The 27,346-nt window shown below is 45.0% G+C and overlaps 1 protein-coding gene across 1 annotated transcript; it reads left to right on the top strand.

Annotated features, from left to right (window-relative positions):
• The first annotated feature begins 7,190 nt into the window (after positions 1-7,190).
• Positions 7,191-27,140, top strand: plekhh3 (pleckstrin homology, MyTH4 and FERM domain containing H3). The gene is made up of 13 exons (XM_057014925.1): positions 7,191-7,801; positions 10,881-10,936; positions 15,202-15,296; positions 17,763-17,945; positions 18,866-19,023; positions 20,479-20,602; positions 20,791-21,088; positions 22,078-22,285; positions 22,428-22,555; positions 22,972-23,092; positions 23,427-23,915; positions 24,020-24,211; positions 25,013-27,140. Exons 1-13 carry the CDS (start codon positions 7,667-7,669, stop codon positions 25,181-25,183), a joined length of 2,358 nt encoding a protein of 785 aa, XP_056870905.1. The 5' UTR covers positions 7,191-7,666; the 3' UTR covers positions 25,184-27,140.
• Positions 27,141-27,346: the final 206 nt, after the last annotated feature.

Raw genomic sequence — 27,346 nt, 5'->3', positions numbered from 1 at the left:
CATCAGTGCACCCGCAGATGAACAGGGTGCAGGATGAGAATGCCAGCTGTGCCCGAACTCAGGATTCATTCCCCCCCCCCCCCCCCCCCCACACACACACACACGGAGGGCATGGGGGCAGGGTGAGACAGCGGAGGATTTGTGGCGAATGACCACAAAATAAAAAGGCTTTGGGATTAAAGAAGTGGGTTTATGGGGCGGTCAGTTGTGAGTGATGATTTGAGATTGAATGGCTCGGCCAACATTGGATTTATCGTGTTTTCAATCAAATCAGATTGTCTATAATCTCCTTGGTGGAATACAGTAAGAGCGTAGAATTATAGGTGCAGAGGAGAGAATACAGCATGGTATTGGCAGAGAAAGCCGGGCTCTATACTGTTGGATGCACTTTGAATCCTGATAGAACAATATACAAGTAACCTATTTCATATTTACCAGGGAACTATCAGAGAAATACAGCTAAGTAGATAGTTGCCTCTGCCATATAAGATCAGTTGTGAAATGTGTGTTGCCTTTGTTCATCCTGTATGTATACACTACCACAAATGTCCACTAGATGTCAGAGTAAGCTCAGACTTGGAATTCACGCATGCGCTCTTTATGTGTAAGTGGCGTTTAATGGCGATACATTTCATCCCTCTCGTTCCATTTCTGAGTAAAACGGTATCGAATTTGATGTAAATGTTTCTAAAAACAAAGCCAAACATTATGTTAAATGTCATGCTCTGTCTCTCACTGGCACGTCCAAATCCAAACTTGCAGGTGGAGGCCAATGCTTGCTTTGTTTCTCACAGACATATCTGTGCCCTGGGCCGCCTCCATTGGAACTGGGAATACTTTCCATAGGGGTGCCACTTTATCCTGCACAGGACCTGTTCTAAAGGTATGAGCATAATCCCACACAGAGAAATTCTCACACTGGACATACACCATTAAACTTTCTCTCTCTGTCTCTCTCTCACGCACACACACAAACACCTGTTCCCAACAGTGGCCAAAGCCATAATCTGTTGCCAAAGATTCTTTCCAACAGATAACAATGCTGATATGTTATCATGGATGTGTATTGTGTGTTATGATGGTGTATGCAGGGGTGTGAGCTATTAACAGTGAATGCCGGGTGTATTTATTAGAAACCATTGAGTATTTTTGCCCATACACCTGGAATATTATATTTTTATCATCTGAAATTATTCTAACCATGTGATTTATTCTTGGTAAAGTGTAGCTTCTCAAACTGATACTACGGCTGCCTATAAATAAGAACATGAAGGGGAATTTGTCCACTTAATGGGCAACAGTATATGAGAAAAACAGACTGCAATTTATTTCAGGAATTTTGGTAAAGTTTCAGCATTTTGGGAGTCCAGCCAGGTGTTTTCGTCCATCATCCATGGGAAACCTGGTATTCTGGGTGGGTGAACACAGCAATTAAAACAGCATGCTGCCAGGTGTCCGTACACCCCCATCATGACCCCCTGCAAGGCAATCCCTGCTAGTACGAGCAAGAAATGCATTGACTAATATCCCACCAACGAAGCTCTCCCCCATTGTTGGCTCAACTGGTACGTCCAAGACAGCTGCTACAACCTGTAGAACCTCTAAAACAGCGGGCGCGTAATTGACTTTCCGATAAAGTAATTTTAAACACATGAATTCCGACATCTATTCTCTGTTAACCCCAGCTTATCCCCGGTCAGGGTTGCAGGGATGCTGCCTGTTCAGTTCATCACAGTTTACACACACACTACACACCCACACTAGAAGGCCACAGGCTCCACTTAAATTAATGTGCATGGGTTTGGACCGTGGGAGTTCTCGGAAAACTCTAGATAGGAAGGAACGTGCTTTGTGGGATTCATACTTTGAACTGGCTCTGCTATAAATAAATTATTTATTTATTGGGTTATTGTTTAGTGGCTAACCACTGATATCCATTTCAGACCAGAGCAATGAACATATGTATTTTTTCAGGGTGTATTTATGAACGGAGAGGAGACATGAGAGATATATGGCCACTGACAGCTCCACGAAGACCACAACACTAGCACCTGCATTAAGTTTAAATACCAGCAACAGCTGCAGTCTATAGCGGAGATGCACGGAGCTGAGACACTTTTGTTTGGGGTGTTTGCTGCCAACACGAACACACACAGATGTCGTCTCACCACCGCTGACACATGCATAACGCCGTGCTGTGTTTCCCTCACGCAGCAGACAAGCCACAGTTATTTATTCTGCCTCCCAGTTTGTTTGCCCACTGTCTTCTGTCTTTTGTTGCTCCGCCTGGGCTTTATGTGGTGTGAATTGCTGATGGCGACAAGTGACAGTTGCAGCTGGGAGGATAATAAGTGAGGATGAAAGGCACGTGACAAATGAGAAATGATGTATATGGTTAGGTGGGACCGTAGATGGACACCACTCTGTCGTGGCAACTGACTTTTCAAGGTCCAAAAGTGATGTTGTCGCATTTGTTAAGTGATTTCAGGCGTATTTCGTCAGTATTAGCTCACGATCAATCTCCTCAGTGATCTTCAGCCATGTTCTCTGTAGATAAGCTCCAATAAATGGCAGCAAGGTTCTCTCAGTTAAGGGCCACTGATGCCAGTGGTGTTCTGAAGGGAATCAATCAGTGCAACAGGAGAACTGGACAAAAACCTTAGTGCATATACCTATTATACATTAGAGTCTTCTGAAAAAACAGAGAAGGCCATAACTCAGAAGGGAACTTGATATCCTTTGTAAAAGATCTCTGGAGAACATGCAGAACACAGTACCCAGAACCCAGTCGGCAGGTTTGTGGTGTGCAGAGTGACTGTGTGACCGGGGGAGGTGCAGAGATAAAATACAGCACCTGCCTTGCAGAGTTCACTCTCTGCATCCATGAATGTTACTCTTGGAGGTCACGCCACCTAGCAACAGTCTGGATCATGTCCCGAAGGAAACTTGAGACAGCCCACAAGCAGGCGCTCACACGCACAACACAGTTTATAATGTACTAAAGGACACATTTTCCTAAAAACACACACAAGTGACATAGTTGCACTGTCAGTGATCTGGCCGGGGCAGTGAAATTATTCCTTTATAGTCTGCATTAGTCTCATAGCTGGCATAGTTATCATAGCTCAAATCACAACACACCTTGACAGTAAAAGATTTCCTTGTTGCTTTTCCTTCCTGTGAAGGATCACTAAAAACAACACACAGAAAGACAATTATTTACCAAGGAAATTACACTAATCACTATTTAAAAAGTTTTCTATCCTAGAAAAATAGAACCCTATCATTTACCTTCAGATTATGATTACTTGTTAAATCAAATGTCTTTTTCTTCCCTTATACACACACAAAAAAAGCAGGCTTGTGCAGCGGACCAGAAGAATGTAAGCTCATTAGCTCTGAACAAGACTTTTCCCATATTGAATAATTACAACGCCCGTGCCTCTAAGAGACATTCTGAAGGCTGACATTTAAACACAGGAAAGAGGAACATTATACAGCACTTCTTCAAAAATAAGAGTAAGAGAACATTTCTGCCAGTTTAATTTAGCATACACGGCCCATCATTTGCAACAGTTCCACCCTGTGGAATACAAAACAACTTCTGTTTTCCATTTGTACATAATACAATACACGACCACTTCTGCATTCGTTTCGGACTTTTTTCCCCTCCACTAGATGTGCTTCTTTGCTTCATTGCACAAATGCCAAGTGCAGAAAGTGTTTTGGCAGGGTGTCATCAATTCTGGATCCTTTCGCACAGCCAGGATTCTAAAAATAGATGAAGGACTTTGGCTCTCTATTCAACCTCCCTAACTGTCAATAAGTTATCTGCTTTCTCATGCAAACACTCAGCCTACACTCACACATTAACCGCATTGTCTTCCACTATCTTCCCAGTTCCAAGCCAGTTTGTTAATGAGACTTCTAATCATTAAGTGCAAACAACGGGATGTATCAAGCATTCACCGGCACACTACACCCTTCTCCTCTGATATAAACACAGGATATATTTGTAAGTTGTTTGCAGTTGTCACTTCATGTAAGTTTTACTCTGAGCTCTGTAAGATGTTGATGCCCATGTAGACAAAAGAGTGTCTTTAGGTAAACACCACAGATCCACAGCCCCACTCAGGAGGATGCTTCTGGTCAATACCTGATAAGCCTCATTGCAACACGTTATTAGTGTGTTACATGTTTTGCAGTTTAAATGTGGGCAGCCTGAGACAACGTGCAACATTCAGCAGTGCTCAAAGTTTCTCCTCTGAAGACAGGCAGGGGTTAACCAGGGCAAGAGGGTCAGATGTTGGCTGAGAATGTTTTCCCAAGCCTGGCCTTCGCTTGACACACGTGCCACGCAGTCCCCAAAAAATGTCCCACAGCCAAAGGTAGACACATCTCACTTGGATTTGAAAAAGGTGTGAACAGAATTTTGAAAAACATAATCACAGACATTTTAACACTGATGCAAATGCACAGCTGGATATTTTATGGTGTGGACTCAAGGTCAAGTAACAAAATAGGTTTTCCTGCAGCAACCCGTACATGGGGTAGTCATTAAATGGGAGTTCTATTCTGTTGAACTGCCCAAAGTTACTGGTTCAACACACGCTGGGCTGTGCCAGAGGTGGGGGTGACAATTAAGTTCAATGCTGGACACAGTGGGGAGGAAATCCGCTTAAATCAAGGTAAAAGGTCATCGGGGTCCGATTTGAAATCTCTGGTTTACTTTTGTTAGATAAACTTTGACCCTGAGTCTCTTCTGAAACAAAACTGTAGCAGGAAATCTGTGCTGAGCACGTAAGGCGATTCTTTTTTTAGTCAGCAACCACAGTGGGGGATTTAGTTTCAATTTAAATAAAAAAGGGAGAAATGCACAATATTGGTGATAGTTGCCCCATCGTCACGCTCTGAAGGCTTTAAAGAAAGTTATAACTGTCAAACTGTCTGATGAAGAGAGTTGGCTCGCCAGAAAAGGTTTCACATCACTTTTTGGAGTCTGACTGCAATACAGAGTGCAGTGAAACTGGATCTCACATGCAATGACTGGCAAAAGTCACAGAGAATAGAAGATATGTGCATTTTCATAGGGTTTTGGTGTACTATATATATATTTTTTTTTTAAAAATAGCAGTGATGGGTAGTAGTAAGTGGTAGAATGGATAAAACTTAAAAGTATTTTATCAAGACAAATGAAAACAGTAAAACCCTGTCTGTGTTGGGAGCTCAACCAAATCATTTGCCCTTCTCTTGATCTGGTGGCTCAACCTTGCAGTATCAGGTTATCAGGATCTCTCTCTCTCTCTCTCTCGCTAGCTGTGTGTGTGTATGTGTGTGTGTCTGCGCCTGTGTTTTACTGGATAATGATGTGTCATCTCCTGGAAACCGAGGAAGACACCAGAGGAGAGGGTGAAGTACGACATTGAAATGTACTGAAAGACTTTAGCTGTTTCTCTCGTAGCAAAATGGAATCTGTTAACACTCTCAAGTTTAACTGTTTATTTATCACCCCAGATAATATGAGAACAGAGTTTTGGTCTAGTATTTTCTTTAATAATGCATTTATACTGAATGTTGGAGCAACTTCTTCTCTTTGAAACCATATCTGGCTCTTCTTTTTTTTCTTTGGTAATGTGGGCTGAGAGAGCACTAAAAATAAAACACATGTTCCACCAGGTCTGTAGGAGCAGGGCCTCCAGCGTATTGTTTTGGGATATGGGGGAGGACAGCCAAATCTGGCCCAGACTGAGATTTTGCACACTGGATACAGACACAGAGCAAAGGGGGCAGGGCTGCTGTACCTTCAAGGAAAGAGTTGCAGAGACATTAACTCCAACACGCTATTTTCTAAATGTGCTTTGCAATTTACAGTTAGAATTAAAGGGAAAAGATAATTAGGTATACTAATTTCTGCATTTGCACACATATCCTCCACTTTTACCTGTAACAATGTAAAATTAAAATGTGGGACAGTACATTTTTTACATCCTTGACTTGAAAATACTCAAGAACATGGGGTTAAAGGTTGCTTATACATTTAGCCCCTAAAATCAGCATTGTGCATTCATGTTGGGTTTGCATATATGTCTAATGGAAAGCAAATTATTTCTCCAGCAATGTAAAATGGGCAGGGAAGTGGTTTTCAGAGCTCTTCTTGGTGAGGAATGAGTTAAAACCAGCTGACTTGGATGTGAGGGGGCGTTGACACAGAGGAGCGGAGGGGAAATGAAGGGATATTAAGTGAGAAATGAGCATGAATGCAGAGGGGGCTGTATATATCACGTGTCTGGATTTAGCAGCAGTCCTCCTACCTCCTACTGTTATATCTTTGTAGATTGTTCATTAAAGTGGAAGAAGACAGTGCGTGTGTGTGTGTGTGTGTACGTACGTGTGTACGTACGTGTGTGTGTGTGTGTGTGTGTGTGTGTGTGTGTGTGTGTGTGTGTGTGTGGTGTAAGAATACAATATTGAAACAAAGAAGGCTGTGAATCGCAGAATCAAATTAAATTAGGATGCGTATTATATAAAGCATTTTAAAAGCCTTTTGCCTACTGTAGACCTCAGATGAGACGGATGGTCCATACCTATGTGCTATAGGTGCAAATGAGGTAACTGGTGGTTTTAATGCCTATTTAATTATATTGATGTGTATTGTATGTGTTCTACGGTTTCTTCCGGAGGCTCCTCTTAATATTGTCCAATTTGCATATTCTTTTTTGACTAAGGGTGTTTAAGTAAAGATTATTTGTAAGTAATTTAGTTTGCCAGTAAAGGCTTTTTGTTTTATTTAATTGGCATATGGCAATTTTCTTACAAAATATAGGGTTGGGCCCAAATACATACAGAACAGGTAGAACTGGTTTTAACCATCTGACATTCTTAACTTTTCTGAACCATACTGGACTACATTAAACCTAGAGTTTTAAACTCATCATCAGCGTGGTACTGAGAAAGATTTACAGATCTTTAAATAATAAAAAGAATTTCGCTATCTGCCCTTGTTATCTTTAGCTATTTAACAGGCTAACTCTTCACAATACCAAAGCGATCATAAATCAGTCTGTCCGAGGGGCGTGGTCGGTGGGCGTGCCCTTTTGAGGAGTGTCTGCGTTCACCCAATTAAAACCTTAGCCGCTGTGTTGTGGGCGTGGCCCGACCGCCCACAGTATCCTGTCCGAGACCCAGCACGCTTTTGTTCAAACTGGAGTCAGAGTGTCGGTCCAGCGCAATAGTTCCCTTTATTAATACTTCAAACGAATGTCTTTAGGAAACGCTGACAGCAGATATCTCAAACGGGCTCGGTTCTACGTTTTAAACCCGCCATGCCGGTTTTAAGATAACGATTTAATATCGTGCGTTTTCACAACGCTGGGACACCGTGAGCAAAGCACCTGAAGTCCTGGGAGATCACTCTTTTTGATTTGATTTCTTAGTTGTGTTTGGACCATGGCGAGTGTTCTGAAGACCTGCCTTTAAAGCACCTATCACATGAGTGAGAGAAAGGAGAGTCCTCGGTGCCCGTTATCCTCCTGGCCGGATCTATGGAGTGGCTGCCCACTTCGCTTCCTCGCAACTCTTGGAGTCACTTGCGGCGGCCGAAGCAGCAGCGGTGGTGTTGAAGTCATCGACCTGGATAGAAGAAGGCGGCACACGTAACCTTATTTGAATGCCTTTGCACGCAGTTTGCTGGTTTCTGTGCTGCAGACAGGGATTTAGTTTGCTCGGACGGGACTATGGGGAGAAAGAGGAGGAAGAATCTTTTGAGTTGCGCAACAAGGAGGACTTGACTCCCAGTGGAAGGGTAACTATCCACCTGCACCTCACACCGTATCTAATTGTAGGGATTTATTACTCGTTTTCCTTGTTTGTCGTGTACATGGATGATGTAACATTACAGAATCCAAGATTGTCTTGAACGAAACGCACGACAGGTTAAAAAAGAAAAGTTTTTCAAATGCTTATAAGCAGCGTGGCCTTAATAAAACGCCAGTTTTAAAATATTTTCGGCGGGCTGTGCTTTTTCACTCGATTGTTAAAGTCTGTGGGATTTCCAAGATATGTGCGCGCCGCTGGCTGGTTTAGATTGGATTGCATGCCCGGGGCGACGTTGAGCAACGCTACACACGCACATACAGTATGTGCGCACATGCAAACTGTAAACCCCAGTGTGTTGGAGCAATCATGTGTACTAGCCCTGTCCGCTCCATTGCGAGTAAGACTGCAGCCTTGTCTTCTCTGTAATGTTAGTCATCTGATCGGGCGCAGAGAGTTCAGCATTGTCCACCCATTTGTCAGAGGGGCATTGTTGAATTCAGTTGAGGTAAGCTCTGTCTGTGTGAGCCAACATGCTGCAAACCACCCCAAATCCAGCACTTTGCGTGTGTCTTCCACATACAGATCCTTACTATGATCTTGGCGTGTATTCTGGGCCAGTCTTAATTATTATATGTATCATGGTAAAAGGTACATGTGCTGCTTAAGCATTGTTACAGACCTGCTGGTGATATTGTCAAGATGTTATCTGTTGTATTTATACTTTAGCTACTTGCAAACAGCCAGTAATATGCATAAAAATGCTGCATACATATATTTTCCCCATTGCTGCTTAACAGAAGTTTAACTGTACAAGCAGCCACCAGATAGCAGCAACATCTGCTGCTCAGAGGTGGATGTGCTGCAACGAAGCGCGGATTTTCTTGGAAAGTAAAGTTTATTCCGCAATTTCCACAGCACAATATATGGAGTGTGTGCGTTCATGATTAAACTCTATTTGATGACTTTAGATGGCAGTGTGGGCAATAAGAACAGGCCTTTATTGTTAATTGTTAATTGAACTGTTTCATCTTTTGAAGAAATGGTTTCAACCGTTCAAAGTATGCGTCATCATAATTCCACAAATCCAGGTTTGTCTTCATTTCTGTCCCCGTCAGTTATTATAATTTAGTGTCAATAGTTTATTCTGGGTCAATAATTAATGCCAAATTAAATCCAGCTCATCAGCTAACCTAGCCTTGAAATCCTCAGGCCCTCCCTTGTCAATATACCAAGCTAACTGTTATCATCGCTGTTGATGTAGGGGGAGGGGGAAGCTTTGACAGTCCCCTCAGGGCCGTGTCCCATCTTTTACCCAAAGCACTCAATTTTCTCCACAGCTTCATGATCATTATTGTCTGACAGCGGGTCACATCTCCTCGGGTGTATGCATCTTTTCAGCTTAACACAACACAGAGCTACATGCACTCAATCAGGTAGGCATCTGTCCTGGACAATAGTAATGGACACAGATCAGGTTTAGGACGTCAACATTGTCCTCAACGTCTCACCACGATGAATAAGCTCACATAGCACTGAAGCTGAAGGCCTTTCTTCTTACCGGACCTCTTCTTGCTTAGATTGGAATCGTGAGAGAGTGCAGATGCTTGTGTAGACTTTGTGCTTAACAGCACCAGGCAGTGTCAGAACCTTTTCCTTGCATGTTGACAGTCCTCATTCAATGAATTTGCTCTCCAACAGCTGCCCAAACAGTCACAGTGAGCTGAATGCCTGCAGTGTTGGGACAGTAAGGCACTAATTTTAGGACAGGACATCCGTCATTTTCTCTCTCTTTTCATGTTTCCACTGAGACTTTATTCAGTTTTTATGTAACAAGTCACGTTTTTGAATGAGCTACTACCACAGACTGTTTAGGCCTGCTCCGTTTAAAGTGCGGCCTGCAATACCACAGCACATCCTGTTACTTGGAGCAAATGGAAACAGTCCAGCTATGATGTGAGCAGGTCCCACCGACTGTCAATACTGCCCCCTGTCTTCAGAGGTGTCACTGTATGCTGGTTATATTTGGTTTGCCTCACCACCTTTAGGCCACACATCTGGTCTACAGGCCAGTGCTGGCTGTGCCCAAGCATTTCCATCTGGTCTACTCCCCCCACCCCCACCCCCCCTTCCCCAAGAGGAGCTGAAGAGAGAGAGAGTGTAGACTGGCAGGGGTGGATATAACAGCGGAAGTCAACCATGGAATGAGCAAATCATGGCATCGGATCTGCTCCAGTCTGGAGTGATTCATTCCCTGACCTTCAGCTGAGCATTGGCTGGAGCTTAATCTCACGCAATCCTCATTTCTCATACCGCAATAAAAATCCTTCACGATAGCGTAGAAGTGCAACAATTTCTCCTAAGCCCACATACATTTAGAATCCTTGTTTATTCGAGTTATTAAAAGCAGGCTTCTTTTTTCACTAGAGTGGCTACACATAGGCAAATGTGTCCAATAGTGTATGAAGTGTGAGAGGCCCAGAGCTGTCCTGGATAGTGTTTCAGGTAGGCCAACCCCCAAGTTTGGTGGGGGCAACCACAGGAGTTGGCTCAAGGCTGTGGCTCATAGAGACAACCATCCGGGCCAATTGGGACGCAGAGTGCAGCTCTGCACTCCAGGGAAATGGTCCAAGCTGCACACAGGCAATCACTGATGGGGTTTTCCAAGGTCATGCTGGGGCCTGAGCACCATGAAAAAAAGATCCTTTTTTACTTCATTTGAGACTTGGAATTAAAAGTCCATTGTTACACTCATGCAATTTCATTTCCTGTGTTTGCTAGTGGCAGCCCCATTTAGAATCAGCATACAGTAGCAACGATGCCGACCTCTACGCAAAACACTAAACCAACATTGATTTAATACAGATCTCAGGTTTGCAGATAATAAAAAACAGCTTCTCCAATTGCTTAATTTAATGTTTTATGTTTGTGTTGACTCAAATACAGTGACACCATGTGACGTTTATGCAAAATTAGCCTGTTTTGAAACTGTGTGGAGCAAAGACTTTCTGGTTTTTTTTGCCTCGCATCCTCATGTGTTTCCTCTGTTCTCTTTCTTCTCTTGACAGAGTCCAGCGGAGGTGACTGTTTGTCAACCAACTCATACAGCCAATGGATCCAAAGGGTGAGGACAGATAATGTTCTTTAAAACATGAGCCCTCCTCTACTGGGCTAAATTTCTTCTATTTGTGGTCAAATCTCCTGTTAACACATCCTCACCTGAACACACGTGTAAATATTCACATTTTTATTGACAGATGATCAGATGTTCTCCACTGCTAACCCTTGTGTCTCAACACAGATGGCCTGGAGGGCCATCCAGTGATTCCTTGTGTGGTTTCCTCATACTAAAATTGTTGGTGATACACAGAGCCACTGGATGTCTCGGCAACCACTGATTTCAGTAAACTACGTGGGTTGGCAAGTGAATTCTTGCATCACCACTGAGGAATAATTAATCTGCCCTGCTAACTTGAGCACTTACCAGAAATGAGTCACAAAGTTCTTGTGTGAGGCCCAACATAGAAGGGTAGTAGAGTACCGGTAACTCTTTTTGGGGGGGAGATGAGGAAAAGAACCAGGTATTAGGCCATTGTTTCCTCACATGTGTGGGCCTCAGTTTACAGTAACAGGAAAGTGGATTTTGAAGTGGAAGCAAAAGGCTGGGCAACTGGACTTGGTGACTCAGTTCTGTGTCAGAAGCACACTAAGGAGAGGTGTGTCTTGAATGTGCTTGTGTAGTACCACATCCACCCACGTCTATGGTACTAGTGCGGCAGTGTGTTGAGGACATAAATAACCCTTTTAAAAAAACTGGGTTGTAATTATCACACCTAATGCAGATTAGTAACTGCGACGCCTCAAAGGTGACCGGCGCACGCAGAGGGGCAGCTCGCTGAAGCAGCAGCCAAGCTAGTCGCTGACACGTCAGCTGATTGTTAAACAGCGGATGGGAGTTTCACTTAAATGTCACATTGTAGACATGACAGCTTTTTGCTGCGTGTTTCTCTGGGGCTATTAAACCCATCATAACTCTTGGTTTAAATAGTGGTTTTCCCATTTAAAACTCAAGTATTTGGAGAAAAGTGAAATACCACATAAAAAAAAAATTAAAAAAAATCAAGCAATAAATATCAAAGCTGGGGTTTGCAGCCATCTGCGCTAGTGCTTATGCAGCGAAGAATAGAACATTTCTGAAGATGCCGGTAGTTATTGCTTTGATATGTACACCAAAATGACTATTCTGTTTTTACTGTTCACAGGTGAACACGGACAGATTCTTTATTTCTGGTGCCAAAAACAGTTTAGCCTTTAACTTGGACGGGAAAAGAAATCTGTTGTTGTTGGCCTGAGACCAACCACAAGTGGATCAGAGCAATGATTTGAACTCTTTTTATTAGTCTGGTCATTGTTGGGAAGGCTGTAACAGATAGGCTGTGTTTACACTGACCTCTCCATGTCAGACAGCTTGCAGAGGGTGTGGGTGGGGGGCATATCTCAGCCAGACACTGTCAGATCTCTCAAGTCTATCTTCCTGTCAGCAGTGTCGAGAAACTTTCCCCCCATGAGCTCTGCTCACAATAGCTCACAGTATCCTTCTCAACTCATTCTGTTTGTATTCATTAGTTCTGCCTTATAGGTGGGAGAGTTAATTAGTAACTATATCAAAAGGTAAGTGGACACTTGAAGACTACCGGTACTTGCTCTTCTTTGTCATAAGGATCAGTGTACTCATACAGCCTTTATTGCTGATCAGCACTCTTTTTGAGTCGCAAAGTTACTCTTCCTGTCATATAAATGTGCCCCTCCTCCTCATCCGTTCTAAAAACATGACTTTTTCTCTCTTCCTTCAGCTCAGTCCAAAATTTCTTGGCAGTGGTCTTGAGTAAACAACATATTTTTAGCTGAGAGGTCATATAGGCCCAGTCTTAATCACCACATTCCCATTTTCCCACCAGCCCAGATTCAGCAAGAGGCCTTTGCTTTCTGCTCATGCATCGTGGGTGAGGGGATAGAGTCTAGAGAGAGAAAAGAGGATGTGTCTGAAGAGAAACCAGCTCTTTAGTATGTCACATAGGATTTTAATAAACTGTAGGGATGTGACCTCCATTTAACTGTATAAAATGATGCACTGCTGTGTCCAGTAGCGAAAGATAAAGCCAGATTTTCCCTTTTGGAACTATTCCTGCATTTACTTCTCCGATTAAACCTTCAACACGTCCACACAAGTGTCATTTTGGCCGCCGTGTTCCTGTGGACATGAGGTCAGCCTCTGCATTCAGAAACACGTTTCCCCTGATTCTGCAGAGGTCATCTATGCCCCAGAGCAAGGACAATACTTTTCTAACTATAATTACTGTCTCGCATTGTTACTGCACACAGAACTGTGATCAATAGTTCAATGACACAGTGGCAACTGCCAGACAGACATGAGCTGATCAGATTATTGTGGCACTCGCGCTGAATTTAGGTCTGTCATCATCATTGTTACCTTTAACAAAGCGATGCGGGCAGTATGCTGCTCTCCAGTTGTGACGACCCTGCACAAGGACGCGAGAGCTGCCAATAATAGTCTATAACTTGGCACCACGTATAATGCACATATGACTTTAAAATAGGGAGAACGTAATAGGACTATCCTACTTTTGAACAGTTGTCATGAATGCCGGTTGTTATTGACAACTTAGATAATTCCCTGGCCTTTTCAAGTTTTTATAGCAAAGCTTTGATGTCAGAAAAATGCAAAACAGAACCCCAAATCTAAAGCAGAAAGACATATCTTGGGGTGAACGAAGACAGTGACGATGCCTTTTCACTTAGGCCACTCTCTGTGCTGTCTAAATCCCCATGTCAAATTGTTTCCTGGCCTCCACAGGAAGTAGCCTCCTACAGGCCTGTCATGGCCCTCTGGGAATGTGGGGATGGAGGGATTGAGGGGAGGTCATAAAGGTATAGCTCTTAAGATTACTGGGCAGCTGTGGAAATCTCAAAGCAATCAATATTCAGAGATGTATGCCTGCATATTTCAAACCAGCTCAGCGCACATGGACTTTATCCCACATTCAACATACATTCTTTTTCATTTTAAATCTGTGAGTTAGAATCCTGATCACCACAAATATATCCTTGAAAAGTAACAAATTATATCCACGTGATCATAATATACCATTATTTGAGATTAATGGCAAGGTGGTCTTGAAAAAAAAGTGTCCTTGAGCAAGATACAAAGTCCTAAAATAGCTCCTGGAGCTGGGTCTCTGGCGTTTGCCCCTGCGTGACAGGTTATTCCTAATGAGCATGTTGTACCCTGTGAGTAACACGAGTAGTGTGAATGGCTGCATACGGACTTGTAATGTAAATCACTGGTCAAAGATGAGTAGAAAAGGGCAATATCAATCCAGTCCTTTAGTCCATGTACAGTAAAATAACACATGTGAAAGGCTGTAACCTCTCTGGAATTGTAAGCTGAGTCACAACTGGTAGGGCTATAGTGATACCTATTGGTTTTTGCTGCCATTCATGGAGCAGAACCTCTTAAAATAACCCGATCAATACCAACCTACAGTAAATCAGTGGACAGATTAGGAAACCGCGAGCTGGATATCCCTAATACGGAAGTCTTGTGGAATCTACTGTATATTCCCAGGACAATGTTAATAATGAGTAAGCTAAGAAGGGAGTCGCTTGTTCCTCTACATTAGTGAGGATAAATAAATGTGGAAAGTTCAAGTTTATGCTAATTGAATAGACTAGAAATGGGCCTTGACCTCAGATAACCTACATGACAATCAGATAAAAGTTGGAATTTGACCTCAAAACTGGCCACCCACATTTATATCCGTACATATATTGTATGTAAACACAATCCCACAGAACTCTAAAGAAAAAGAAGGGATGGCGCTTCAGCGGAATTAAATATGTGTTCGATGTTTAGCTGGGACTGTCTGAGGCTGTGACCTCCTGAACTTCGGTCGTTCTCTGCCCAACATGAGCTGGCTGGCTGGGAGTCAGACCGGCGTCTCCCAGTCACGTTTATTTTCAGTCTTGCTCGACTCGTCAGTCAGAGTGATAAAAGACAGACGAGCTGTCCGCAGCGCTGTGTTATATATCTGTGTGTGTGCGTGTGTGTGTGTTTAGCTTGCGTGCTGAGAGGGAGGGAAAGTGGCAGAACACTGTAGGACAGATATTTGTGGCACTCCTTTTAGTACACCCCCCCCATCCCAACCACACACACCCACACAGCTAACGGAGAGGTTGGTAGTTCCAACGGCATGGTGTCACATGGGACGTCAACAGCCAAGTATATGTCTCTGGGCCAATTAACTGTCCAGTAGTCCTCCTGAGTCGTCAGGAGAAGCAGTTACAGTATCCTCCTGTTCCTCCACACAGGCACACAATCTCTGAGGTGTCAGAAGAGATGAAGAGCCTGGTAATTGAGAAGAGTAAAATGGGACTGGATGAAGAGCCTGAGCTGCTGGTTAAAGGTGAGTTACGATTGCATGATACTCATTTGCGCTGAATGCACGCTCCCCCGTGGCCACCCTGTTAAACTGCTCCTAATGTAAATATAGTTAGTCAGCCAGTCGCATGGCAGCAACTCAATGCATTTAGTCACAGTTGTGATGATTATCTTAAAGACAAACCACTGGAACAGGAAGTAAAGAGCATTTTAATAACTGAACCTGAATGTGACGTGGTGTTCGGAAAATGCTGATCTCCATCTTTACATACATGAAGTTCTAGGGTTCCCAGGGAGTCGCTTACAGGACATATTCAATGAGCGGAACGTCTCTGGGCAAATGTGTCAGGAGACATGAGGAGCCAGACTTGTTTATGCTGAGAAGATGGGAAAGTAACGCAAAGATTGTTGTAACCAAGATATGCAGACGGATGCGTATGAAGGCAAAACATGCCGAACCTTGAAGAGGGCGGGCTACTGGCTGGTAGTGGTGTAATAGTGTGGGGGCTATTTATGCACATTTCAGACCACTTACTACCAATGGATACAGTTCAACGGCCAAATATCTGCCTGTGAACCACGGTTGCCTCTTTGTGCCTCTTCGCATGCTCACATACTGACAATAATTCATGATACAAAGTGAAAGAAATGTGTGTGTGTGTGTGTGTGTTTTTCTTGGCCTGTTTCTAAAAGGGAGCAGTAAAATGACAGCACTTGGATAAGTTGCATCTCAATTGGATTGGCAGCAGTCAGATTGCCTAATTCTGACAACAGTTACTATGCACCCTCTACTAGCGCCCCTCCTTTATTGCAGCTGTTCCTTCTCTGTCTCTTTTCACCGATGGAGTTCCCACCAAAGCACGGGACGGTTACTCAGCAGGACCTGCAAGGCTGCAGCACATCTATAGTTTAGAACTAATCCTTTACTGCTCTTTGGATTTTTTTGAGTATTCACGGATATTTTTTTGCATTTCCACTTGGAAATGATGTTAAGCCAATGGTTATGGCAGAAGAGGAAAATGGTCCTATGACAATTAATCTTCATAAAATATGCTGTTCGAACATGTTAGACTACATATTGATCCGCTAATATTTTCAGCAATGTTAAAAAATACAAAAAGTCCATTTTTTCTGGACTGGAATGTACTCTGTAAGTGACAGGATGTTTGCAGTAAAGAGATGGAGAAGCACAGAGAAGAAGATTGTTTGCTCAGTCTGTGTTTGAGGGGGCTGGGAATTGAGGGTTAGGGGTCACAAATGAAACAAATTAAGGGTGAGCTGTGGCCCCCAGGGGAGACATTAGTGGGCCACAAGGATGAAGTCCAGATGGTGGACTCTGGAAGAATTATACAAGGGGTTTAGAGACCTTTTGTTTAATAATAAGAAGAATAATGTACAATATCTGTCTATCTGTATTTATAAGTGATAATGAAATTTTTTTTTGGGGGGGGGGGTGATAATTAGTTTTAACTGAACAAAAACAGCCAATACTCATAGCTCATTTCAAACGCCTGTGCACTCCGATGCTGTAGGGGGAGCAATAACATCCAGCATTAGGAAAAGACATGAAGAAGAGTTTTCAAGGCAACCGTGAGGAGAGTTGATGTTTTTCACTGTTTCTGCAGTCGAAACCAGAGCAATTTGTAGCCCAGAGAGGGAGAAATGTTGTAAATAACACTGTCATTATCTGTTTATATTGGATCTGGTCATTTTTGTGCACCCATCTATGTCCACTCTATCTTAGCCTTTCTTACCTTCAGGTCACATGACCGACGGTATCAGCCTCAGAGCATTCCGGGGGAAAATAAGTAACAAAGAAAACACCTAAAATTTGATACAACCTTTTAATACAAACCAATGAGAGGAATGCAGATGAGAAAAGGGGACAGGAAAAGAGAAGAGATTAAAAAAAGAGCAGGTTGAGAGCTGTATCTGTGGGTCGTCCTGCGTCTGTAATAAAAGCGCTGAGGTAAAAGACATTTCAGAGTCCGTCGGCTTGTCTGCCTCCTCTAGTCTGTCAGCAAACTCAGCCAGCATTACCTCATGGTTTTTATTTATCCATTTCATGTTTGTTTTTTTATGCCCCCCCCCCCCCCCCTCCCGTTGCGGTGATAAGTACCTCTGGGATTTTTGTTCTGGGCTATATCTGGTGGGTTTATTGCAGGGCCAGACCTGCCACTTATATCATTTAGAAGAATTCCTTAAACAGGAAGCATAGCCTGAGAGGCTGAGGCTTTTTTCGACCCTTTGGAACACGGCTATTCAGGGAGGAAGCGGTGGTACGGGTGTGCCGTCACTTCCATTTTCACCTACTGTTGTACACAACCGAATGGCCTTTGCTTGTGTGCTCTGCTGCACATATACAAGCTTTAGGACATTTGTCGCAACATGAGCTTTTCTTCTTTGTTCTCATTCTCTCTCATCAGTCCGTGTGTTGTATCCTCTGTAATTCTAACAGTGGAATGGTGTGGGTGCTTATCTTTATATGTAGGGTGGCTGTTACTGGAGGTGAGAGGAAACTGGATCAAGCAGCGGCGCTACTGGTTTGTGTTGAGCCAGGATTCCCTCGACTATTATAGTGGATCAGAGAAAGGAGCCCGCAGACTTGGCACGCTGGTCCTCACCAGTCTCTGCTCCGTCATCTGGCCAGACAAGCAGAAATACAAAGAGACAGGTGAGGGTGGCCACTGATGCACAGAATGACCCACATGCCATTGCTGACCTGCACCTAACCTCTCACATGACAGCTTAGACCAATGGAAAGACCCTGCAAAGGAAAGTTCAAGGGTCAAGATGCCATGAGAAAGTGTTGTTTTTTTTAGATATAAAAAAGAATATTGCCTTAATATAACAGCTCTCTTGTCTTTCTGAGCTAGAAACAAAAGCTCCAGGCCATTAAGAGTATTTGATAGATGCAATTAAAGAGTCACCAAATTTATCTGCATCATAAAGCAGGCTGTCCAGTTGGTCCACATGTCAATGAATGGAGGACTGTGTCCTGCTGACATCCACAAACCACTTCATTTAACCAAATTATTTGATAAATTTAAATTCAGTTCTTTACTGATTCAATAATCTGGGGGCTTCCTTCAACCACTGTACCACTGTCAGGAGCTCTGTCATCCTTATCACTACTGTGACTACTGTTTTGTTCTCCATAATCAACCAAGCCACTGCTATTAGCATAACGTATTTACATCCGTCATGTTAATTCTATTACATTGTAGAACCCAAACAAAGAAGGATGTGTTGTAAAGTCAGTAAAGCTGTCAGGCTGCAGACCTGAGGCCTGGGGACCATCTCGCGCTCCACACAAAGGAAGCCCGTATTTATGCAGGGAGAACACACGGAGGGTTTAAACACTGGCCTCCTAACTCATCAGCAGAATCGGGTTTTATTTGGCTTTCCTGTGGTCTGAGGTTCCTCTCAGTGACTTTTGACTCTCAGTGAAAGCCAGAGAGGAAGTCAGGAAGAAAGACTCTGCCAAATATGCAAAACATCCAGATGCAGGGAGCGTTTCTCTGTTGTCTTCCATATTTTAGTTCAATTACAGTGTCAGAATAAGGTTCCGAAAATGCTGAATTGTGCTTTCAGGCTTCTGGAACATCACAGTATATGGGAGAAAGCACTGCTACAGACTGTACACCAAGCACTTCAACGAGGCTGTGCACTGGGCCTGTGCCATCCAGAAGATCATTGATACGAAGGCGCCAGTAGAAACACCAACGCAGCTCCTTATTCGGGACATTGAGGTGGGTGTTCAGATGTTTCCACTGCGGAGGAGTCGGCCTTTACTGGAGGCTGATGTTTCAAATAACTCCTGATCCGGCTCGTGATCTATTTTCTAATCAATCTGACTGAATTCTCAGAACTTGGGATTTTGTGGAGTTATTTAACTCCCAGGTGAAGTGATTTTCATGTACCGTAAAGGTGGGATAGATGTATTTATGGACAGGAGAGGTTGAAGGAGCAAAGCGTGTCAAAATCTCAATGAGCCAACTCATCCTGCAGTAGCCTAACTGGGGGAGGGGGGCAGCAAGGCCAGATAAGCAGTCATTTGCCTGGCCTCCTGTCCCCATAATCTCCCAACGAAAGTCTCTAATCTTGAAGAAAGTGGTTAATCTTCTTGCTTTCGTCTGCCCCAGTTGGCTCCCTCATGAGGGGCCAAGTTCTTAAGGAGCAGAGGGGGGGCTGCTTTGATATCAACTCATTCGTTCTATTTTTAGACGCTTTTGACTTATCTAATGGTGAGAACCGGTCCTCATTCTCTCTTAGTCTCACCATGTGTTCACTTTAGGCACAGGCACACTTTCTCAAAGGGAGGATCTATTTTCTCTTCTAAATGCGAGATTAGGACTACTTTTCAAAAATGAAACAAAAAGTTTAGTTTTTTGGGTTTTTTTTGCTGTTTTCCAGTCATTCTCTCCACACATGGAGCAGCAGGGGTCAGACATGCAGACCAATCGTGGAAGCAAAAGTTTTCATAGATTTGGTTTTTTGGACTGCTAATTGTGTTGAGGTGGGGGTGCTGGAGTCTATCCCATAAGGGTGCATACAGACAAAGAAAGGGTTCAACCTGGCTCATCTGAGCATTCGGGGGTTTGGTACCTTGCTCAAAGGCACCTTGGAAGACGTCCTGGCACCTCTCCTGCTACCAAACCACCTTCCAACTGTTGCCCCCCCCCTTCTCATCCCAGTCCCCGGCATGCTGAGCTGTGATTCTTTGCACGTGCAGACTGTGCATATCCTCACGTTTCCACGCAGCGGCATCTTATTTCCGCATTTCAAATAGACGAGTCTGTCACCACTGTGAACCCAACACTTCAGAAGAATCTGTCGTCTCTGCTCCACTCCGGGGTAGATCTTTTTTGTTCAGTGGGGGCAGAGTGGCAACATTTCTAATAAGCAACAGGTGCCGGAAGGCTGATGTATGGGAGCCATCTGTACTGCTGGAAGGCATCTATCCACATAGGCAACGGAAGACACAAACACAAGCCTGCTCAGTCATTGACACCAGCAGATGAAGTATATATGTTAGCCAGGCTCTCGTGGTTTGCTGGGTCATCATTTGACCTTTCCTCTGCTTTGAAACTCGCCAGAGCTGAATTCTGACCCTGGTCGGCTCGACCTCGTTCACCTTTGACAGACAGGCTTCTCAAGTTCAAGTTTATTGTGAAAATAACATAACTTTGATTTTTTTTTTCTAGGAGAATAAATTCCACCCTGAAGTAGTGGAGCACATCTACCAGCACAATCCCATATTGAAGTACACCCAGGGCCCCCTGTACGCTCCTCTGCTGCCCTTCCCTTATGGTAGCCTGGAGCACACCTGTAAGTAGTCCACCTTTACATCATAAACTATCTGGAACATTATTTTCAATCACAACTATATATATGATTTCATCAGAGACTCTAAAACAACTAATAAAATGATGAACTAAACCAAGGCTGTCGGTATAAAAAGGAATCGTCAGTGATGGTCTGCAGAAATGCAGGACTGATGTTCCACCTGTTTGCAGACCACAGTGGGAAAGGCTATGGTTCCGTCCGTGAGGAGGCTGTGAAGCTCTTTAACTGCCTCCAGCAGCTAGAATCTTCCCGGGAGCCTGTTCCCATCATCCAGGGGGTTCTGCAGACGTGCTTGGACCTGCGGCCCCTCCGTGACGAGGTCTACTGTCAGCTAGTGAAGCAGACCAGCTACACACCTGCGCCCTATACTGCTGCACACCTCCGCTACTGGCAACTTCTTACCTGCATGAGTTGCACCTTTCTGCCCGGACCCAACGTACTCAAGTATCTTCGTTTCCACCTGAAGAGGTGAGGAGCCCACAGAAGGGCCAGATCTGTAGTCCACAACACCTCTCCCACGTGTGTTTAAGGTTTTATTTGCTTGTCACGTGTTTAAAACAGAACAGTACAACAAAATATGATCAATAGTAATGATTTAATGTGCTGCAACAATAATGGTATTAACTGACGTGGTAAAAAAGACCAGCAGATAAGATGGAATCACTTAATTTTGTTAGTACATCATTCAGTGTTTAACACCAGGATTTACAATCCAGAATGAGCTTTTCTGTCTTTTTTCTGTGCAAGTGTTCCATTAATAACATTCCTGCAAACCAGACTGATGCAGCAGGGCAGCATTCCCACCCTCTCGGCCCTCCTTCCTTTACCCAGTGCCATGAGAAACAGCCCGGGAACGTCTGGTGACACAGAGCAGGTCAGGAGGGAGAACAGAATGGTGGCGAGACAGGAAGGAGTGAGGAGATTAGACCGCAGGAAGAATCACACTGTTGAACAAAATCAACAAGCCATCAGAGGGAAGGACGGGCCTTCTCCCTATGGAAGAATGTTTGCAGGCCACTTTTGTTCGCCCTGAGAAGAGCCTGTCATTATAATTGCTTCCTTCCGTTCCTCCCTTCTGTTTACATACAGCATAAGTGCATCAGCTTGTCTTTCACACCTCACACACTCTGCAGCATGTGTGAAACTTCAGGCTCCATTTGGAGCTCCTGCCTGCCGCCTTTGTGTTGCCCTTCTGAAATAACAGACTCAGGGAGGAAGTGGAGGGTCACACTGGTTCACAGGCGTGGATAACACCTTTTCCTGTTTAGCGCACTACCCACACTCTCTCCTTTCTTTGCATTTTACTTTTATTTGACGGACTGACGGATATTGTGCCCAAAGACCTTAAAAGATGAAAACGTTTCTCAATCCAAGCGTTGCCAGGCCCCAAAATAAAGAAATTCAGTGGATTCTGTGTTTATTGGAAATTCTGAAAGGGTTCACGCAATGTTTTGCAGGATCCAGAGCCAGAACCCCGAGTCTGAGATGGATAACTATGCGTCATTCATCAATGAGGCTCTGGATAAGACCAAGTGTCGGGAGTGCGTGCCCTGCTGGGAAGAGATCCAGACCCTGATGAACCGACAGAAAATGCTGTGCACGGTCCACTATCCTGGTCCTGGATCGTGCCAACTCTACATCAGCTCACACACGACTGCCAATGAGGTCGGGGGACACTTCTTTTGTTCTCAATTGTGTTCCGCTTCCAATTTTCAAAAAACATCACCCATATTATGCTGCTTATCTTTTGTTTTTACCTCCAAATGAACCTTTTGGGTGCTCATCTGTCATTGCTACCAACTTCCAGGTGGTGCGGAGGATGCAGGAGAAGCTCGGCCTGCAGGACAGCAACAACACATTTGCACTGTACAAACAGAGCTCGGTCTGGGAGCAGCCAGTGGCCGGCAGCGCTCTGATCGCAGACGTCCTGACCAGGTTTGTAAAGTAAATGTCAGTCTTCAGCCTGTAAAACAGAACAGACCCCCCCTTCCCAAAGAGGTCAGACATAATAAACAAGTAGACAGACGAGCTATCAACAGCTCCGGCAGAGACCTGAGTCATTTATCACCCACTGAACATGAACACAGCAGGAGATTGTGTATTTATCTCCTCTCACCCTCTTAACGTGCACTGGTATCCTTGATAACTGACGACCTTGTCTCAAATACAGCACTTGGCTGGGAAACTGGACTTGTATTATTTCTGCCAGCAAAGCAAGTCACAGCTTTGTGAAAGCATGAAACACTTGAATTCAGGTTCATGTTACAGTACTCCAACAATACCTGGCGACCTGTAGAGAACACGTTTAACATGGAACAAATTTACGACTCTTGTTTTGTCCCCGTCTGTAGCCTCGCCAGTAAAGAATCAGAAGCCAAATCCCAGTGGAAGCTGTGTTTCAAACTCTACTGCCTGATGGATACAGACAGCATATCGGTGGACAGCATCGAGTATCTCTTTCTGTTTGAGCAGGTAATGAAGCAGAACGCAGATGTCTGAACTGTGAACCATGAGCCATCCTTGATTTTACTGCAGTGATTCATTCGTCACATTTCGTTGAATCATTGTTTTTATGGAACAATATTATATGGGTGTAAAATGCATTCAAAAGTGTGACTAAGAGCGCTGGCTGCAGAACAGAAGGGGCAAAAAAGAACTGGCACTTGTTTTATTAGAATAGTTTTCCTCGGGTCTCTCCAGGGAAGAACTCAATGAAAAAGTCAAATGGTTTGGGATGGAAGGTTTTGATTACAGGAAGGAGACTTACCGACAGTTTGTTCTGTATTTTGCTTCTTTCCGGCCTCAGTGTCACGAGATGGTGGTGCGTGGACAGCTGCCAGGCTGTGAGGAAGACCTTCAGACCCTCGCGGCTCTCAGGCTTCAGTTTCTGATGGGGGACTTCAGCACACACGCCCCTTGTCCTCCTCTGGAGGAGCTGTTTCCAAATCACGTGTTAGAGGCTCGGGTCCTGGTGTCCCTGTCTTCAGCACAAGCCCTGTCCCCCTGCCAGGTGGCAGCTCAGGGCTGCCACTCCACGCAGCGCTTCACCTCTGGGCTGTGGGCAGGAGCGCTGTGGAGCCACGCCGCCACGGCGGCGCACAAGCAGAAGCTCAAGCAGGACATTCACCTGCGGAGTCGGCTGAAAGAAGAAGCGGCGGCAGTTATGGGGGTCATCCTGGAGCGGTGGCGAGGTCTCGTCGGCTACGGCTGCAGGGACAGCATAGCCGCTTACCTCGCCATCGCACGCCAGTGGTCGGGTTTCGGATGCACGCTTTACGAAGTGGACTTCTACATTGTGAGTGCTGCGTCGTTTTATTTATTAGGGTCGCTAAAAGTTAGACCGCCGCTGTGTTCCGAGGTCGCTCGGGGTCAGTTGTGCTGACATCTGGCTCTCCCCAGAGTTCAACTGGAAGCTTTTCCCAGAAGCTGTGGTTGGGCGTCGCTGCTACATCTGTGTCTCTGTACCGGCAAGGAGAGGCTGAGGCCCTGGAGTCTTTCCCCTACGGCCAGATCTGTTCCTACGGCGTGTCTGATAGCAACACCTTCAGGATCACAGCTGGGGATCGGGATCTGCTGTTTGAAACCACCAAGGTATTCTGGCACCCTCCTCCAGTTAAAGCCGCCCAACGCCGCGTGTGAACGCCGCATTGCTCGGTTTTATCACCTCCGTGTCGCTGTGCTCGAAAGGCCCTCCCTCCGTCCGTCCGAGCCGTTCTAAAAACGTATAATTCCGCTCTCAAAGGAGCGCACACGACTTATTTTGGCACCCCAACCACAGCCAAGCACCAAACTTTTGAACTTCCTGACAACAGTGGGTGAGTTTTATTACAGCAGGGTATTGCGTTAAGTATGATGCAACATTTCTGAGAAACCAAGACCCCCCCCACCCCCCAGCACAAAGCAAATCCTGTTACTTTGGCCTAATTGACTTGATTTTCCTGCACAGAGCAAAAATGCCTCTGAACATTATTGGCACATAAAACTGTCTGTTATTTATTTATTGAGGCCAAACTAAGAAGGCTTGTTTTAATAAACTCATCCTCGTATGGGCTGACCTTAATGGAATTTTACCAGGAATGAAAATAAGATGGAGGAGGAGGAGCCGTGGTTCATCTTCCTAACTGCTGCTTATTGCTAATCAGAGTCAAGGGGTGGGGTTATATTTGCTATATTTCCATAACAGCTGTAGAAGAAAATATGTGATGAAATATCCATTCCACACATGAAATGTTCCCCTGCAAGTGCCAAATATCATCATCATCATCATCATTATCATCTGCTTTTAGATGAGCCAATTCTCTTGGATGCTGGAGAACACCGCGCAGCTCCACCCTCCTGTAGCAGCGCCAGACTGATGCTAAAGCCTGACCTTCCTCTCTTTCTCTCTGGCAGCTGGCTGAGATCATGCAGCTGATGAATGCCTACTTCAGTGCCATCCGTTGCCCACAAGGGAAGGGGGAAGACGTGGACATAACCAAAGCAGAGAGTACAGAAGTTGGGTTGAAACACTTGGCCTCCACACTGACGCCCACGCTGCTGGAGCTGCCCTCTCACCCGGTTTGAAAGGGACCTATACTTTGACCCCCCTCTGCCCCCCCGCCTCCTCCCTCTCCACGTGGCGTCCTGAGGCCCACCCCGGTCCCCTGGACACTCCACCTCTTCAACTGGGAAAGACACGGCAGCCAAAACAAAGAGAGCGCTGTTTTCACTCCCCATCCGTGAAAATAAACCCTTGCTGCGCTTTCCAGCTGAAGGAGCGGGAAGATGGGGGAGGGGGTGGGTGGGTGGTTGGGTGGGGGCACGGGGGACAGGAAAGGCAAGGCAAGAGGGTCTGTTTGCGAGTGAGGCCAGCAACCCACAGAAACCAGCGCGGTCGATGATGAGCTGTCACACACTCTTCAGCCCATCCACTCTCGTAGCCAGCTCTGCTACCCTGCATGCTAACCCCCCAACCCCCCCCCCCTCCCCTCCCCATTCCACCTCCCCCCCAACAATGTGAGACGCTGCTTCAAGTGTTGCTACGCCTGGAAGAGCCAAGCAGAAGAAGAGCTGTGGTAACGATCCGCTTTGGCTCCGGGTGGAAACGCTGCTCTCAGCGTCGGCTTTCCTTTTCCTAGAAAGCGGCCATCACTCATGCACTGCTGGAATCGTTTTGGGAACATTCTGTGACACACAAACACGCCCTGCTGTGTCTTTGGCAACTTTCCTTTTTACACACTCTCTCCCTCACCCACACACACGCCCAGTCAGTCACTCTCACGCGCCCCGGTGCTGACATGTTCAGAAGGGGGCAGTTTTCTTAAGGTCCCTGCCAGACCTGGAACCATCGATGCAGTCAGCCATGTGAACTTGGAACTGGAAACAGATGTCGAACTCTGCAGCCAAGTCGCTCCGGCTGCCGCAGCCATATAGACTCTCACCTATGGGATTATCTGCGCGCCTGTATGTGTGCGGGATCAAGAAAACCATTTCCTGGATAACATTCAGGACCCGACTTAGCTCGGTTTGCTATAATCCAAAGGATATTGGAGCCCCTTCTGCATTGTTTCCACCCCAGCGCTCGCATGCATCCTTCGCTGGGCTGCTCGCCGTGGCTTGGAATCCTTGAGTTTTGCTTAACTCGACTGATCATCGTACTTACGGCTGTTGTTACCCCGAAACGGCTCGAATCTGCTGACGGCAACAGGTCCGATTTAGATTATTTACGAAATGTAAATACATGTTTAATGGAAGAAAACCCAGCAACTCTCCAGTCCCCCCAGAGGTTTGTGTCACTGCGGCTTTTTACCGTGCAGTTCCCCATCTGTCTGCTATTTAAACAGATCTTTCTCATCTAGCCTTGGATGCTTTTGTAGTATTATTTATGCAACTTCTTTTGGTAATAGTTCCTTGCGTCTTAAGTGTAGACCCAGATATTTGAGGCTTTTAGTTCTGCTCCCGGAAGCAGTTCAGATCCTGTGTAGCTCCTTTTTGTTTCGCCGCCGTGTGTTTGAGCATGGACCAAAGACGTCTTTCTTTTTTTTTTTAAAAAGCTTTTATAACAAATGATCCCAAAGCAGACAGATATTTCGACTCGCGTCACATTTGCTTGACTTAAAACTTGAAACGTGAGACAAAGACGAAGACAACGACGAAGACAACCTGCAGTAAACGCTCAGGCGGAAGTAGACTCAAGACGATAGGCTTTGCAAATCCGAGCAGTCTGCGACACGATGTCACGCAATAAAGCAGCCTCAAGACAACCTCTCACCACGAAAAGCCTTGAAGATCCATTGCACAGTCGACCCTGCTTCTGTCCTGAAGCAACACTGGTTTTTCTACTACAGCTGCAGGCAGCTCTGAACTTTATACGGATCGAAGCCGGAGATGTTGCTTTGTATTAAACTCGTTTGTATGTTGCATGGTACCTTTTTAGTTATGGGTGTATAGTTAATTGCACTATCATTTGTTTTTAACTAACTTGGAAGTGCAATAAAAACTATAAATACTGTAAGAATTAATAAAAAATAGCACCATTTTACATGATTCTTGTTTTTTGGGGTCTTCAAAATGTGTTTTCTTCACTAGTGTTGATGCTAGCCAGCCCTTTTGCTGTCCCGGGGGGGGGGGGGGGCTGGCTGGGCCCACCGGTGTGCAGGTGATGTCAACGTGGTGTGGTTTCTGCAGCTTCTTGGTTGCTCTATCCAGTTGTGCACCCCTGGGTTTGGTGCTGTGCCACCTTCCATG

The sequence above is a fragment of the Takifugu flavidus genome, chromosome 18, assembly GCF_003711565.1.
Source record: "Takifugu flavidus isolate HTHZ2018 chromosome 18, ASM371156v2, whole genome shotgun sequence".
Lineage (NCBI taxonomy): Eukaryota > Metazoa > Chordata > Actinopteri > Tetraodontiformes > Tetraodontidae > Takifugu > Takifugu flavidus.
This window is presented reverse-complemented; position numbering and strand designations above follow the sequence as displayed.

Coding starts and splice junctions, on each gene's coding strand:
- plekhh3 (XM_057014925.1), top strand. CDS start 7,667: ATGCCTTTGCACGCAGTTTGCTGGTTTCTGTGCTGCAGACAGGGATTT. Junction 7,802..10,880: donor ACTTGACTCCCAGTGGAAGG/GTAACTATCCAC, acceptor TTCTCTTGACAG/AGTCCAGCGGAGGTGACTGT. Junction 21,089..22,077: donor CTTCGTTTCCACCTGAAGAG/GTGAGGAGCCCA, acceptor AATGTTTTGCAG/GATCCAGAGCCAGAACCCCG.